Genomic DNA, 17,758 nt, shown 5'->3' with positions numbered 1-17,758 from the left:
TGTAACAGACGGGGACAAAATGATGGGCGGGAGGATTTGGGGAGCAGGAGGGGAGAGGGGAGCAAGAGATGGATGCTGCAGGAGAGCAGAGAGAGGGGAGAAGGAGGGGTGCAGAGACCTTAGGGGCGCAGTTTCGGGGTGTGCGTGTGCGTGCACGTGTGTGCATCCATGTGCACGCATGTGCACACATGTGCGAGCATGAGGAGCACAGCGGGTGAGCGCGGGGAGGTGGGGAGGGAAGATAACTGGGTTCTGGAAACCGAGCTGACATTTGGTTCTTGTAGCACAGGAGAAAATTTAATGAGGACAAAAATATGTCTCCCTAATTCCCCTAAGAAATCATTAAAACATTTTGTTATTCCTAAATGTCTGGAAAATGAATTAGCGGCCCTGCAGGAGCCCTTCTGCGCATCTTCAGCCGTTTGCAGCTCTCCAGCCTCGCCGTGCCGGGGGATGCTCCGTGCCGCCATGCCCGGCACAGCCGACCCCCCCCCCTCCCCAGCTCAGAGCACAGCAGAACCCACAGCGAGGAGCGGGAAGAGGGGGTCCCAGCCCCTTACCTGGCCCTAGCACCGACTCTGCCAACACAAGCCTCAGGGCTGCCCCGTGCCTCAGTTTCCCCCTCCCACGACTTTACGCGGCACCCCGGACGGCGGGTACGCCCCGGCACAGCGGTGAAAGGGGGAAAGCCATCCCCGAGCCACGGCCGGTGCCAGGAGCCGTGCTGCGAGGCGGCGCTTGGTCGTTTCGCTTAACTTACCGTCGAAAAGACAACTGGGGATAGCCGCAGTGTTATTACAAGGGCTGAGCAAATGTATTCCTTTCCTAATGTCAAGATGCATTTGGCTCAGGGGCTGAAACACAGCGATGGCAAAAGCTGTTTCCACTCCTCTCTTCGGCTGGTATCTCCAGAGCACCATGCGCGAGCGGAGGTCGGTGACGCCAGCCGGCAGCGGGGACGGGGACGGCAGCGCTGCCGCGGTCCTCGCTGGCTCCTCTCGGCACCGGGGCCAGCACGCGACTCGTTAGGCAGCCAGGTCGCCACCGCGTTGCTTACCTGGAGCTTCGATTAACTGCTTGTAAACGCTCAGGAAAGCCGTCTCAGCCTCCTTGTTTCTCTTACTAAGTGCAATCACCTGCGGGGAGATGGAAAAAGGGCGTCAGAGACGGGCTCGGAGGAGGGAACTGGCTCTGTCAAGCCACCAGGACCGGTGTCACCCATGACCGGCACACGGGTGCCCCCCAGCACGGCTCTGTGCCTGCTCCACGCCCCGTGCAGCCGCTCGCTGCCTTTGGCTAAACTCCTCGCGCCGCTGCCATGTCACGTCGCCCTAAATCATTGATGCGCTCTGAGTAAATGAAAATTATAATTTAATGTCGGCGTTTAAATAAGAAATAAAGAAGCCTGGCTGTTGTTGTGCTTGCCGGGCCGGAGCCGGCACGCAGCCCGCCCCAGCCGCCCTCCCGGTACGATGCTGCGGGCAGAAGCGATGCTGGCGCCAGGACCAGGACATCTCCTCTTCCTCACGGCCCCGTGCCCCTCGGCTGCCGGGGTGCCGGTGAGGCTCGCGCCGGCTGGGCGGTGGGGAGTCGGCATGCTGCCTCGCTCATAACCGAACAACATATTAATCTGCCGCGCGCTCCCATCCAACATTTATGAGCATGAATCATTTACTCCCCTTAATTTTTCAAGGCACGCCGACACCTCAGGGCGGGGGGGCTGCTGCCCACCGGGCTCCGGCGCACTTTGTTTGCTGAGGGTCCCCTTGCTACCTCTGTGCATCCAGCCCTACCTGCAGTGGGTGGGATGGGATGCCTGTGGGACGTAGGGACCTCTGTGTCCCTGTCACCCCCGGCACAGGAACTGGGGATGGAGGTGACCCATTCCCAGCTGGAAAATGCCCAGTTTGATCCAAACTGGGCGCCCACATCACTGGGAGGAAGAGGTGCCCACCCAGCATTCGGTGCTGGCAGACACACTATTACCAACAGCAGACTAGTCAATTAAACCACTCTTAAGCCACCGATGGGCGAATTATCAAACAAAGTCCAAACTTTGCACCTCAGCCCGGTGGCAGCTCCTGCACTGGAGCATCTTTTGCCTCCGCCCACCCGCTCTGTGCCAGCAGAGCTCCCAGCTCGCCCCACCAGCCTGGATTGCGATCGCTTGTCATTCAAACCCAAAGCAAACCGCTCATTTGTAATCCAGCAGCCACCTGAGCAAACCGCCTTCTTCTTCCAAGCTCGCAGGCACTGGAGCACAAAGATCATTTTTCTATTGTTAAAATTGTATAAGCCGGGCTTTTTATAGCGTCTCGTACACAAACCTACTTTCTCAGCGCCGCATTTCCAGCGCAGGAGGAATTTGGGGGCTTTTCTTCAGCGTTCTGCAAAAATGATTGGCTTCGGGGTGCTTTAAAATAATAATAATAAAACGGGGAAGAGAGGGGGGAGGCAGCAAGCAGACGGCAAGCGGCACTGCCTGCGTATTTGTAGCAGGACAGCATCGCGCCTGGCGAATTGCTAGTGGCACGTGGTGTTGGGGTGGCACGGGGAGCCCTTCCGAGGAGTCTGTGAGGATGCAGAGACACAGCGGTGCTGAGGTGCTCCGTGGCATCAGCCCTGCGTGACCCCCACTACCCCTTCCTGCACCCTTCGGACTTGCCGTGGGAGAGAAGCGGGCACAACCCATCAGCACGGGGGTGACAGGGATGCCCGGACCTCCTCAAGCTGCTCTAAAGAGCTTCATCTTCCCTGAGACAGCATCGACCAAAGGGTGGAGAGCAAAGAGCCAGCCCTAACATGTTCTCCATCACCTCTCCGTCATCTGTGCCTGCCCCCATGCAGCTCCAACCTGTGCCAGCGTGGAGGAGCCGGCCCAGACCTCCGAATCGGGCTGTTTCGGCTGAATTTTGTTCCTGAAGTCACACCATAGAGACAAAGAGTTTTTCAAGTGGAAACTTTGAAGCCTTTCCCTCTCCTCAGCAATCCCAACAGAGACCCGAGCATCCTTCACCAGGAATGTTGTGGCTCTGAGACAGGCAGGAGCCTGCAGTATCCCCACGCCGTGGTCCCGTGGACCTCGCCTCTCCACGGCCACCGGCCACAAGCTCACCAGGGACGGATGCAGGTTTCCATCTGGTTCGTGCTCAGCCCACCTTCCCAGGGAGCATCCATGGACGCAGTCTAACACCTTTCTACCCATCAACTACCACCAGCATCTTAATTGGAGCCGCAGGACCCACAGCTTGCTGGTGAGGAGGCATTTGGGGGCCATTTCACCAGCCTCAGCTCCTGCCCTGTCTCCCTGCACCAGGCTTTGGCTCGGGGCTGGCACGTTTCAGCCCACGTCGGTGCTGGGGCATCACTGGCACCGGCCGGTGATCACATTGGCACTGGCCCATCGGTAGGACGGCGAGCCAGGCATCTGCTCTGCTCTTTCGGCGTCCCACTAAACCTCAAGGAAGTGTCAGGGAAAAAAAGGTATCTAAAATTTTTAGCAACCTTTTCCAGATGGGGATAATTCACCAAAATGCCAGGGGAGAGTCCTGCTGGAGCAGCTCTGAGTCCCACACAGGGACAGCCCACCCCAACCCTGAAACCACTGTTATCCCTCATGTAGAGCTGAATAAGCACCCAGAAAAAGCCCACATCAGTCCTAAAATCAAGGTTTTGTAACAAAAAACTCCCCAAATCATTGCTTTCTTGGGGCAGAAGCTGGGACTAAACCCTATGCAGCCATCTGAGAGGGCGACATCACCAGTGTCCTGCTAAAAAGAGGAGAAAAGTGGCTAAAAATGGGGGAGCTGAACACCCCCACGAGCAGCCCCAGCTTGGTGGGGTCAGGATGGCGTTGTCCCCGCTCCCCCCATCACCACAATGCCCACTGGTGACAGCAAACCCACTGCCAACCGCCCTCCCTCCGCCCACAAAGCCCTTGGCAGCCAGCGGCGAGCTCTGCCTCCGCATTATGTATCGACGTACTATTAATTTCTGTTTCTTTTCCCCCTCCGTCTCCCTCCGCAGCATCCACGGGCTCAAGGTGAGGCATGGCAGCGGCGTGGGATCGCCGCCGTGTGATAAATTACATTTACGCGCCGGGTCCTTTTCATGGCTGGTGACTTTCCAGCAAAGCAATTATCACTGTAGAATGCGTAATAGCCTAATTAATTACTATTGTCAGGCTGGCCTCTGTGCCATGATTATACCTTCCGAAGCCAACTTTTTAAACATTTGGAAGCAGAAATATTATTATAATTGACTGACAAAATGGTAAAACTCCCCCGGCGCAGCCGGTCCTCCTCCCGGCACGGCGGCAAGGACCGACTGTCTGAGCACCTCCTCTCCAAAGGCGCAGGATTTGCATCGCACCGGCGGTGAGTTTATTCTTATATCCATGAGATCAAGTGCAGGATAAGTAGTGGGTTATTTCCATCTAAATACTGGTGGCAGTAAACCACAAATGAGCTCTTTTTCAGCGGAGAGGAACAGCTGTCGGGGGAGAAAGCGGCAGCAGAGACCCCAAATGTTGAAGAAAACTGATGAAAAAATACATTCAAGCCTTCGCTATTTTCCTCGCCTTTTTTTGCTGATGTGTAAAGAAGTCAGGGAGAGTGGGAGGGCTGCGGAGGGGCGAGGGGGGAGAGCTTGGGAAGGAGCCGCTGTCCCAGAGGAAAGCTCCAGGCGATGGGGGCTGGACCCGCCGTGCGGCACCGGCCTTGTGCCAGGGGGTCCTTTGCTGCCTTCCCGGTGCCCCGTGTCCCACCGACTCCTTGAACCCACCACCTAGCACCATTGCGCACCCACAGACCCCTCGCACAGGGACAAGCCTGTTGCACACACGCACAGACCCATCGCACGCACGCACAACCCTGCCACCCGCCCTCCTGCAAACCCACTGCGGACACCCACAAACCCACTGCGGACACCCACAAACCCACTGCGGACACCCACAAACCCACTGCGGACACCCACAAACCCAGCACACAGGCACACAGACCCACCACGGGCACGCACAAAGCAGTTCTACACCCACACAAACCCACGGTGCACACGCACAAACCCATCGCACGCACGCACACACCCACTGCACGTGGGCACAGACCAATCACACACGCACAGAGACCCATTGCACACCCACAAACTCACTGCACGCTCACACAAACCCACTGCACACATGCACAGACCCACTGCACACACACAAACCCATCGCACACCCACAGACCCATAATGCACTTATGTACAAGCCCATTACACACATGTACAAGCCCATTTCAGAGACGGACCCATTGCACACCCACACAGACCCATTGCACACCCACAGACCCATCACATACACATGCACAGACCCACTGCACACCCACACAGACCCATTGCACACATGCGCGGACCTGTTGCTCACGCACAAGCCCATCACACACCCGCAGACCCACAATGCACGCATGTACAGGCCCATTGCACACATGTACACGCCCATTTCACAGACAGGGATCCATTGCACACCCACACAAACCCACTGCACACTCACAGAGATCCACCACACATGCACAGACCCATTGCACACCCACAGAAATCCATCACACTTGCACAGAACCATTGCACATGCACAAACCCATCACACATGCACAAACCCATCACACATGCACAAACCCATCGCACACCCACAGACCCATAGTGCACGCATGTACGAGCCCATTGCACACATGTACAAGCCTGTTGCACACCCACAAACCCATTGCACACCCACACAGACCCACTGCACGCCCACACAGGCCCATTGCAGACAGGCACAGACCCACTGCACACGCACAAACCCACCACACACCCACCAACCCATCGCACACGCACCCCCCATTCCCACTCCTGCCGCCGCACCCCCCCGCCCATTCCTCCGAAGGCAGAAGCAGCTCACAACGTTTTCACAAGGCCAAAAAGCAATTCATGTCAAAAAGATCAATAATATAAAAATAAAGCCTGAGAATTCTAGTTAAAGGGAACGTCATAGAAATATGTTGTTCACGTTCATGATTCGGAGATTAAAAAAAAAAAAAACAAACAGAATCAATAGAAGTTCTTCAGATGATGTTATTTCTAATGAGAAATATACCAAGACTGCTGCAAATAACTGCTTAACGGAGAAAAAAAATGCATTAATAATTTACTTTATAAAGCATAGGATCCCAAACGCAAGAAAATTGCTGCTGGTTCTTAATTTTGTTGTAATACTTCCTGACAAGTTCAATGATGCTTTGGCAAAGTTCCTGAGAGCAGAGGCAGAGGACGTTCAGCTCATTAGGTTAGGTTTTTCCCCCCCCCGTTTTTCCGCAGCATCCCGGCCCAGCCGGCTCCAGAAGGTGCCCGAGCTCTTCCCTTTCTCCGCACTTTCTTGGGCTGAGCCCCCAGTTCGGCACTGGCCCTGCCAGCCCCTGGGCAGGAGCATCCTCCTGCCTCCTCCTGACACCCGTCCCCAGGTGAGCTACAGCCTCCAGTCACACTGCAGCAAGCAAGGAAAATATTTCAAGCTTATTCTACCGTCCTCACCAACGTAATTTAATATTTTTTTTTCCACTGGCTGGTTTGGTTGATTTTTTTCATAATTAATTCTTTTTCTTAATTTTTTTCCTTTATTTTTTCTCAAATTTTTTTTTTTTTAGTGCATTTGCTGACAGTTGGCAACTCCAAACCATCTGCTACCGCCGCAGACGCCGAAACGAAAGGCTTCAGTGTCGAACCCAACGCAGCTCAGAGGAGCAGGCTGATTTCTGACCGTCGGCACGAGAAGCTGCCACCCGGGTGGGTTGATCCCCAGCGGGGCTGGATTTCTTGCAAGCCCACAAAATTATTTTCCTGCAAAATCATGCAAAATTCCCCGGGTGGCTGGTGGCAGCGGTCCAGGTCGGCAGAGGAGACGGCCAGGGATGCGTGGGGCTCTGCATCCTCGGGGTGGATGAGGTGGGGTGATGAGGGGGTTCCCGCTGCTCCCTGGGTTTGGGATGGAGCCGAACTGGCTCCAGCACGTGGGTGCACCCCGAGCATCGCAAAGTTTCACCTCCCATTTAGCAGAACAAAACTTTTAATTTAGATGTTTTCATCTATCTATCAGAGTAAAAAAAAATAAGTTTAAAATAATGACTGTAATAAATGAAGGTAATTAATTGTAGTTTGTTCCTTTACTGTCTAGTCAGCTTAATTTTACCTTTTCATCTAATAATGAGAAAATAATTTTTGTGCTCTGAGGGTTAATGATATGTAACTGCAAGAGCTGCTAATTGCATGTTGCAAACTATTCATCAAAATCCCCATCTGCGCTACTTGATTATGTTTGCTAAATTATTGCTTTGAATTATCTTTCATAAAGCAACTTTTGTAATTAGCAGGGCTTTCGCTTTGCTCTTTTCTCCGTCGCAAGGATATTCAAACTTTGTCCGTCTCAAGCTGTTGCCATTAAACTGCCGTCACGGGCAGCTTTTGGTGAGAGAAAGAAATTGCCCTTTAGCTAATCGGGGGGAAAAATAAAAGCTGGGTTTATTCTCCGTGGGTACAATTTAATCTCCTGGCCCTGCTCCTCCTTCCTCGAGGAAAAAATTCTATAGGAAGGATATAGGACCCTAAATGGATATGAGCTGTATTTGGGAACGGCAGAGAGAAATGGCCCGAAAAGCCCATCCGCCACCACCCGGGTTAATATTTCAAAATGATTTTTTTTTTCCCCTTCCCATTTAGAAGAAGGAGCGGAGGGGGAACGCTCGCCATTCATCACTGCGCTTTTATGGGCTCCTTCCCGTGACGCAGATGATGTAGCGCTCTGCTCTGCCGGTTAATATTCATGGGGAGCGCTGAAAAGTGTGCTTTGTGGGGGAAAGGAGGTATTAAAGAAGTATTTTAAAAATTTCAAAAAGGGAGGAAGAGAGGGGAAGAGTGGGGAGAAGAGGTGGAAAGAGGGAAAAGGGGGAAAAGGAGGGGGAAAGGGGAGAAAGAGGGGGAAAGAGGAAAAAAGAGAGAAGAAGGAAAAGGAGGAAAAAAGGGGAAAAAAGGGAGAAGATGAAAAAAAGATAAAGGAGGGGGGAAAAAAAAGAAAAAGAAAAAAGGAGAAAAAGAGAAAAAAAAAAGAGGAAAAATGGGGGAAAAAGAGAGAAAAAAAAGGCCCCTGCAAGCCTCGCCCCAAGAGAAGCAGCAGCACTCTGGTGTCCATCCCGTGTCACCTGGCACAGAAGCGGCCAAGAAATCTGACCTCAAGGGACTAGAATCCACCTTTTGGGATAAAATCCCCCCAAACCTCCTGGGGAAATACACCCTGGGGGGAAGGAAGGTGGCCGAGCAGGGGAATCAGCTGCTGCCAAGCTGGGAATCGCATCCCGCTCTCCCTTACACCCCCATAAATCCAGAGCCACTTGGGTGGAGGGACCGGCCAGGGCTCCCCGAAGGACATAGCTCATATCCTCGTAGCGGATCTAATGAAGACTATTGGAAAAAATGCAGTATTTAAAAGACTGAAAATGTATTCCTATTGTTATCACTCTCTTTTATGTGTTTATGCATAGTGCATCGGAATGAATCAATACTGGATTGCCCTATAAATAAATGAGCATATCAGTAAACCCAGTAATAAAATGAAGTGATGAAAAATATGGAAATCAGTTGCATTTGTGTAAATCCACTTATTGTTTACTTTAATATTTTCTTATGCAGTTCCGCAGCTCCAAAGAGACAGATTTAAAATCAGGTAATGCTCAGCAGATGACAGATCCTAATGTGTCGCTGCTGGCAAGCTCAGAGTACCGGCAGCTCTCCAGGGGTTTCCATCGAAGCACATTAGAGGAGAGGAGAAAGCAGCCCCCAAAGAGAGAGCACTAAAAAGCCGGGGAGAAGAAGAGGGATCCTGAAGTGCAATGCATCTCTCACCAGCGTCGGGGTCCAAAGCCAAGGCATGCACGGAGCCTCCGGGAGGGGCACGGGGCTGGGGAGGGCCTGGGTCAGGCTGGAGGATGAAGGGAGATGCCTTCTGCAGCACCACAGTGGGCCAGGACCACATCATCCCACCACGGTGCTCGGCTCCTCCTCAGATCGCCCCTTGCAACCTCACCTGCTGCATCCTGGCCACGTCGTGGCATCTCCTGGCCGTGCTGTGGCATCTCCCAGTCATGTTGTGGCATCTCCTGGCCATGCCATGGCACCTCCCAGCCACACCATGGTACCTACCAGCAGTGATGGCTCCTTCCCTTGCTTGGAAGCTCTCCAAACAGGGCCACCGTCCCTGGTGGCCTACAGGGGACATCAGGTACAGCTCACCTGTACCCCTGCCCACACGTGGCACAAGGACCACCCAGTACCGTCTGGGAAGGCAAAGCAGATGGATTTTATCAGCTGCAGAAACCCCTCAGGGGTTGCAGACAGTGACCCCGTGCCTTGGCCACACCAAGCCGGGTCCAGCCTGTCCCTCCTAGGGCTCTCCCCTTCCCGTGTCAACCTCCCAAGAGCTGATGGGGTGGGAAGGGCCTGGGATCACACCCGGCACCATGTGGGACAAGGGCAGGTCCTGCCCACTCCCCTGCTCACCTCTCCTTCAAGCATCCCCCTATAACGCTGCCAGTTTTTCCTCCCACCCAGGCAGGCAGAAAACACCTCTCCCTGCACGGCCTCCGAGGAAAGCTATTTTAGAGTTGCTCTTTTTTTTTTCCCCCTTCCCATCTTTTTTTAAATTATTTTTTTTTAAAAAAACCCAACACATCTCCCCCCATCTGGGCTGCGAGCTGGGTGCCAGCATCTCGGCGCCAAACGCTCAACGTTTGCTTTTTATAAATGCCTCGAAACCCAAAGTTTCCTCCCGCGCTGCCGGGATGCATCCAAGCGGACGCTGCATCCCCCCGCAAAGCCCCTGTCGCCCCCCAGGCACCCAGCTCTGCCCATCCAAAGAGCTACTGGAGGCAGCGAGAGCCAGAAATCCCCATACCCCAAGGTCAGGGGCTATAATTCATCTTTGTGGCTAATTAGCTTTCCTCCTTGTTAGTCACTTACATCTACGGTTCTCAAAAATCTAGTTGTCGGGGAGGGAAATCCACTGTCCTGCCGAGTTAATTCTCTAACAGCAAATCTCCTGTACCTCAGGTACATTTTTCTTAAATTCCTGGCTGAGTTCAATTAAATGTTTATGAGACTGTGCGCTTTCCCCCCACCACACTGTCAGCGCCGAAGCAACAGAATTAAGCTCCTCTTGGAACAAAACAAAAACAAAAGGAGGAATGGGGAAAAAAATAAAAAAAGAGGAGGAAAAAAATAAAATAAAAGTGGTTTAGGAGGGTTGGGTTTTAAGATCGAAGGAATATAATTCCCCCGGACTGTTTTTGCTCTGCGTCATGCAGCCACGGCGCGTTGGCAATATCGACAAGGGGGTTTATATGAATAATTGAAGAAATTCTGTATTCCCCGTAAAAGAAAAGGCAAGCCGAGAGGGTTGTTGAGATAATCAGGAGCTCGCTAATCAATATTCTCAGCCCCAGCCTCCTCCTCGCTTCTCCAAAAGGAGCAGTGCCATAAGCTCATCAGTAACTGTAAAAAAAACATCGCACTCTGAGTGTCAAAATAGTCAAGCACAGCATATTGTATTGCCAGATTTCCCTCCCGGTCCACCCCGGTGCCAGATTACATCCATCAGCGGGGAGGGAAGCCGTCCAACGATGACTTACTTACGCTTAAGTGTTCATAAATAAGGTTTTTAAGATATAGATGGCTTTTTAATTTTGGTGGAATGTGGAAAAAAAAATAATAAAAAATGGTGGGGTTGATGTGACGTGGAGTGACTTCTTGGGTGCTCCCCAGTAAATCCCACAGCACGGCCGTGCCGGGGGATGCCCTGGTCCCTATCCGGCTTGTATCATGGTGAAAACAGACGGAAAAAATTTATGCTGGCACCATAAACCATGGCAAAGCCTTTGTCTGATGGAGAGATATGGCGAGAGAACGTGTCCCCACCATGAAAACCTCATTAGACAGATTCTAATTACTGCCCTGCAGTCGGCGGGAAGAGACAGGAACCATAAAACCTGAGCGGGGAGGGGGAGGATATTAATTGCTTTTTGATAAATTGGGGGCTGGGATGCTGGTGGCAGAGGGCGGGAGGTGCCTGCATGGGGCTCAGCTGTGCCCCAAGCACCAGCCACCAGCGATGCATGCCCCGTCCCTGACTCACCTGCCCCAGCTCCCAAAATGGACACTTTTGGGGCAAACTGGGTTTGCAATGGAAAGAGGTGCTACCGTCAGGACCAGCAGCTGGTCCGAGCTGCACAAGCTGCAGTCTGCTCCATCACCCGCAGTTTGCTCCATCACCCGCAGTTTGCTCCATCACAGGCAGTTTGCTCCATCCTCGCATCCCACCAAACCTCCAGACCGTGACCACCGCGCTCAGCATGGAGCCAGCCTTGCACCCCAGTGCTGCGGGGATTTAAGCCACAACTGTCTGAATCACAGGGGACCAGCTCCTTCCTCCCTGCCATCACCAAAAACCCCACGTGGCCATGCCGTGGTAGGACATGGGGCAGGAGGAGACATGGTGTAGGGTGGCCACTACCATCCCCTGCCAGACAGGCCGTGGGGCAGGTGAGGTGACCCTGGCCATCAATCACCCCCCACACACCGTACGTAAATCCATGATGCTAAAGATGGATGGAGCCAATTACCAGGGGTCACTGCTGGGTATAAAATTCAGACAACGAAGCTCCTGGTCTCAAATGAATTTGCGCAAGATTGCAAGCTTACTGCCTTTTATTGGACAATATAAATATTTCACAGTTATATAAAAAAATATTGGCGAGAAAGCAGATCAACCCGAGTCCTGTGTGTATACAGAGAAGCAGGGAGTGAAAAACGGCCGTCAGCATCTTTTTAACAGCCTTTGGTGCAGCACGGGAACACGGGTGGCGAAGGCGGTTTGATGACCGCAGCAGTGAGACCGGGGGACCCGGGGGACCCCCATGCCGGACCCACCGGGGCTACGCCAGCAATGGGAGCGATGCCAGCAGCACGGCCTGGACACGCGGGCGGTGATGTGGTCCAAGGGGTTGGGTCTTGGTCCGTCCGTGATGGAGAGCAACACGCGGGATGCAGAAGTAGACACGGAAACTTTGGAGGCTCGGCACGATTCCCAAGAAGTAGATGCTGCCCCCAAGCACAGGGCTGAGCCTGTGCCCTCCGCAGAGGATGCCCAGGAGGGGATGGTCAGGAACCGACCATTTGGATCAATCCCAAATGTATTTTCCTAACAATTTGCCCCAACTTGTCCTTCTGGGATCATATCTGTCCTCATCTGCAGCCCCCTGTGCCAGCACAGGACATCCTTATTTCCTGCTCACCAATACATCAACCCTTCCCTGTGACAATAAAGCAGGAGAAAAGAAAAAATAAAAAGCCTACAGGAATCGATACCTCTTTCTCTCTTCCTCTTTCCACCTATATTTTATTAAAAACTTTAGCATCAATATTAATGTTTAAATCCTCACCAAGCTGAGTTTAATTACCTGTAAACTGCATCCACAGCTACGTGGACTTTGCTCCTCGCTGCAGTAAATAAAACTGAGGAGGAGCAGTGCCAACACCGCTGAGCATCACCTTCCCGTCCCCGTAGAAGCGGCCGTATCCAGCACCCCTGTGCCTCAGCAGCACCACCCGCCATGCCGGGAGGGGACAGTGGGTGATGGAGATGGAGCCATGACCCAGTCTGGGCAGGGCTGGAGCCAAAAGCAGACAGGGGAGATAAGAGAAAGGGAAAAACTGGGATGCTGGGAAGAAAATGATGCATAAATATAAAATATCTGGGGCTCTTGCTGCCAAAAGGTATCTGCTTTCAGCCACTATGTGAATCATAACATTTGGGAGGGGGGCAGGAGGGAGAAGCATCTGAATGGAGTCCATTAGCGGCTGAGGACGATGAATAACTCGCAGGAACCGCTTGAGCCGCCGGCAAGTTCACGGACGGCTGGCACGAAGGGCTGGGAGCCGCTGGAGAAACCAACTGGGGCTGGGAGCAGACCCCACTTAACCCACCCAGCAGCCCCCAACTCTTCCTCCCTTTGTCCACTGTGCCAGGAAGCAGAAACACAAGTTTGTCCTGTTTTCCCGGCTGCTTCGGCCGTGCCACACGTGCAGCCGCATCCTTTAACCGCCGGCACACGTGGGCACGGCAGCTGGGAGGGAGCAGAGACCGGTCCCACCGCTGCCACCAGTCACCCCGGGGCCTGTCCAAGGGTCACTGATGGTCCACGGTCCACATGGCAGACGCTGAGCCACAAGGTCTCAGCATCTAAAATGGAATCGGGGTTTACAGCGTGTGATCAAAGGAGTTGTAATGGGATCTCGCAGAGGGCAGAGATTTGAGACATGCATCAGATTTCCAGTCCTGGGGAGACAGGAAAAGGCTGGGTTTTTAAAACCCCATGTATCAAGGGATGCTATCTGACACGTGGTATTGGTGGCTGCTCGCAGGCAGCTCCACCGCCCCAGAATTTTGCCATCCTGCTCCTTACCAGAGGCCAAAGAGGGCCTGAGGGAGGGGGCCAGCCTGGTCCTGCCCCCCCAGATCCCACAGCCCTGCAAACCCCTCTGCAAACCATCCTGTCGCCGCTTCTCCACAGCCTCGGCTCCTCCCGGCCAGCTTCGTTAAGGCCCCTTCCTTATTACAGCTAATACAGCGGCTTCCCAAGGCCAGGGCTGGGACAGCGACGGTAGCATTCGAGGGCTACACTTCCAGAATAATATTCATTACCATATTCATTCAGTGTTTATCTCGCAGATGTACGGATCCGTTACAATGGAGAAAAAAGAGAACTCAGAATTTGTTCTCAAAAGATATTCAAATTAGTTAATCAAGAGTCCTTTTATTACGTGTCTCATGTACCAGCAGCAACTATCCATCGAGATAAATGATCAGCTGCTAATAACTGATTACATTGCAGCAAGTGTTTTCTTATCCCTATTACCACCATGTTTAAAGACATTTTATAAATTTCTAATTATTGTAAATTGTTTCTCCTTTTGAAAACATCTTCCCATAGTCATCAGCTGTCAATTTTCCCTGAAAATCTCTCTCTGAATGAGCTCATAGCAACATGCTCGGGAAGCAGAGAAAACCCTTCCAGGCTCCCGGCCGGCGGGGTGCAGCCCAGCCACCTCCAGCCCGGGGCAGCGGAGGACCAGGATGCTCCTCCAGCCCTTTCATAAATGGCCCGAACTTGAAAGAAAAATAAAAGCATCCGTAAGTTGGATCAATCCTGGATGGTGCTGCCTTTACCTGCTGCATGATGCCAAGGTACCGCACGGTGGAACGGGCCATCACCCTGGAGGGATTCGCTCTCCAGAGAACCCCGAATAAATAAATAAGGCAGCAGTACATAATACAGCTCTTGAGAAGTGCAAGGCACCCGCTCCTACTGACACTGGCATCCGCGGGCAGATCTGGGCTTGGGAGAGTCCTAAATCAGATCCCGCTTGCTTTCTGTGTATTTTACAGATGAAAGCTTAAATAGTTGAGAGGGGTTGAAGCCAACCAGGACTTTAAATCCAGCAGCCAGCCTTGAGCTGCCTCTCCAGCCGATTTCTGGGCTCCATTCATTCTTGCAATCAATCAGCTTAAAACAAAAAAAAATAAGACCGCAAAAACAACAATAAACCACCCTCTAAACTCTCTTAGACACTTTAATGGAAAAGGTATCTCCTTCCATCTTCCCCGGCTGTGACCGCGGGGCTGGAGCAGCAAACCATGTGCCGTGGACCAGGCTGCAGCCGGGAGGATCCGTAACACACCAGGGACTGGCATGGCATGGGCAGAGCATCCATGTGCTCCTGGAAGGGACCCAGGATGCAATGAGCCCCCCAGCACGGTGCCAGTCCGGCCACACCACTGCCACCACCTTGGGTGACGGTGGCTCCACTGGTGACATTCACTGCCTGGGGGTGGGGATGACCAAGACAGAAGCACATCACGGCCATACCTCATGGCATAGCCAGACCCTGCAGATATTTGCCAGGGTTTGGCCAAGTGCCTCTGTGCCGGAGCTGACCAAGCCAAAGCTGCCGGTGGCAGCTGTACTGTAGAAGCACAGAATGGGAGGAGGAGAAGGACGAGGAAGGCTGCCCAGGACAGTCTCCTCGCAGAGGGCCAGTGTCTGGCCAAGCACGTTCACCAGGCAGAGCAGGGCCCACGGCTGCCAGGAAAGGGAGGAGCAGCCAGTGGGATGCAGAGCCTGGCACAGAGCAGCCAAGGTCCTTCCCGGCTCCAGGGGGACTCAGACCAGGGGAGGAGACGCCGCAGGCACCAGCCATGCCATTATACGCTTTATTGATGCTGTTCTGAAGAAAGCTAATCAATATATTAGATTTCCCAAAGAAAGAAAACACCAGCTGCCAGCAGCACATAACTCCTCCGCCGCGGTGCATTTTTCCATCAAGCCCCGGAGCCGCGCGTGTCTGCGCAAGATGAGGTCACGTTCAAGAGGAGACCTCCCGCTCCCCCGGCGGCCAGGTCAGGGCCAGGGCCACAGCCACCGCTTCGCCACGCGGCAAAGCCCAGTTCCCCCCACCTTGAGTTGAAATAAAAATGTGAAAATCCCCAAATAAACTTTCACCGGCACCGCCGCGGGGTGCAGAGAGACAGCCCAGCACCCAGCAGGACAAACCCAGCCTGGCTCAACAGGGCTCCCGAGGGATCCCGCCCCCCTAGTCCTGATGCCTTTGCACCCCTGCATGGACCCACAGCCCCCAGTGCCCATTTGGGCTTCAAGGAGGGTTCCCGAAGAGTTTTCACCGTCAGGAAAAGCCATCTCAGCAACCGCCCTTTGCCAGCCGCGTTCTCCTGGCAGAACCATTCCCGCAGCACCGACCGGTCCCAGACGCGGCCGCTCAGCCACACACTGGCACTGGAGAGAAACTGGAAAGCATCAGACCAACGGATACGCTTCTCAGACCAATGGATGCGCTTGGCAAGAGCGGGATCCTGGCAGACAGAACCCCGGCAAACCGAACCACGGCGCCCAGCGTGCCGTGCTGCCTGCTGCCTACACCCTGTCACCTGCCACTCCAGGATAGTCATTCCTTAAACCACTAAAGCTGATGCCGCCGCAGCAGCTCCAAAAGCTGTTTAAAAAAGGACAGGATAAATCCACGTTGGACCTAACACTCGGCACCGGCAGGAAAGCGGACTGACGTCACGGGGAATTGATTAGTGTTTTAATAGAATTAGATCATTGGGAGGGTTGCAGACCTGCTTCAGAAACCCAAATGTTACGCAGATTCGCATTCAAAACCCTAAACCAGGGCGCATTTAACCAAGGCAGAGTAAATGTCCCACATTTCCCCAGGATTATCTGAACCATATCAGATATAATCCAATGATCTGTAAAGTGATTATACCCAACTGAATATAAGAGATCTCTTCTGCTAATGCAATATTTCATCCAGCTGCAGACATTAGGAGGAGGCAAACAAAGGAGGAGATTTAATAAAACTATAGGCAGAGATAGTTTTAAATTTATTTTTTTTTGTATCGCATCTAATTGCAATCAACAACAGACATCTGACACAGTGACAGCATCAGCAAAATTGCTGCTGAGAGCACAGAATCTTTGTCTAAAAATAATCAGACATTCAGCGCGCCACTGTTTGTTATAATGGTAATCGATGCTGGAGGCTTTGAATTCCATCAATTTATAGATCTGCTCTGTTCTGCCTGGTGATTGTGTTCTGCACACATCCACTCCCGCTCGGCACAGGCAGCGCCGGGGCACTGTGTGATTAAGATAAGCTCAGATTCCTTTCATACATTCCTTATCAGCTCTAATTCTCCACCAGGCAGAGATGTTCACAGCAGTTAAAGATTAGTTCAGCTTCTCAGACGCCAAATTTGAGGGTATTGATCAATAAATCAAATCACGGGCAATCAATCGCCCGATCCGAAGAGTCTAGCCGATGCATTATTACTGGCGCCTTCGAAGCTGAGGCTTTTTCATGGGTTTCATCAAAACGCAGCTTCCCTGGCTCCCCGCCAGCTCCCGGGCTGCCTAATAGACTCCACAGCAGAGGAGCTCCAGCCCAGCAGAAGAGCAATAAATTTCTCATCAAACAGCCGATAGAGAAACAAGATGAACATCTGTTTTGCTGCAATGAAACTCCTGTGTTCTTCAGAAGCTGCAAACCAGGTCTGACAGACCACCCCAAAGGCAGCTTTGCCTTCAACAAAAAAGGCAAAGCAGAATATTTGCCGGTTATTTCAATCAGGTAATTTAAGAAGACTTTGCATTCTCCTCTCTGCAGCTGCCGGAGCTTTACAGACAGGATTCCTGCTCAGTCGATAATAAAAGCCATCCTGGGACCCTGTACTATGAAGGCAATTTTATGATACCCATTATGTGGCAATGTAACTTCATTAAAAGCTGTTTATTCCCTCTAAGCATTTTAAGCACTTTCCCTCACCCATAAAGAAGAGCCTCTCGGTGCACTGGAAAGGTTATTCGTGCCAGGAGCCGCTTTTGGATATTTCTTGCCGGGGATGAGGGTTGTGCAGGCAGCAGGATCCCCAGCAAAGGGGCTTCTCCTCCCGGCCGGCAGAGAGCCAGGAGCTGCCGAGAGGCAGCCGTATATTATTTTTATTATACACTCAAGATGAGCTATGTTTACTGGAGCTCTGTTTAAGTGACATTTATTATGCCAGATTCTCTTATAAATTAATATGGACAAATGCCCTGAAAATTTGCCTCTGCTGCAAAGCGGGGCTGGC

General features: G+C 52.5%; 1 protein-coding gene across 1 annotated transcript in view; it reads right to left on the bottom strand.

The window, feature by feature from the left end:
• The window catches only part of CUX2 (cut like homeobox 2), a 75,729-nt gene that overhangs the window by 15,351 nt on the left and 42,620 nt on the right, over nucleotides 1-17,758 (bottom strand). Inside the window, exon 3 of the mRNA XM_086474108.1 lies at nucleotides 761-1,136. Coding sequence (XP_086330234.1) covers nucleotides 761-920 — 160 coding nt within the window. The 5' untranslated portion in view covers nucleotides 921-1,136. The remainder of the gene's footprint in view (nucleotides 1-760; nucleotides 1,137-17,758) is intronic.

This window comes from Leptosomus discolor, chromosome 16 (genome assembly GCF_034619465.1).
Source record: "Leptosomus discolor isolate bLepDis1 chromosome 16, bLepDis1.hap2, whole genome shotgun sequence".
NCBI classification, from domain to species: Eukaryota; Metazoa; Chordata; class Aves; order Leptosomiformes; family Leptosomidae; genus Leptosomus; species Leptosomus discolor.
Note: the sequence above shows the minus strand (reverse complement) of the source record. Positions and strands in the feature narration are given on the sequence as shown.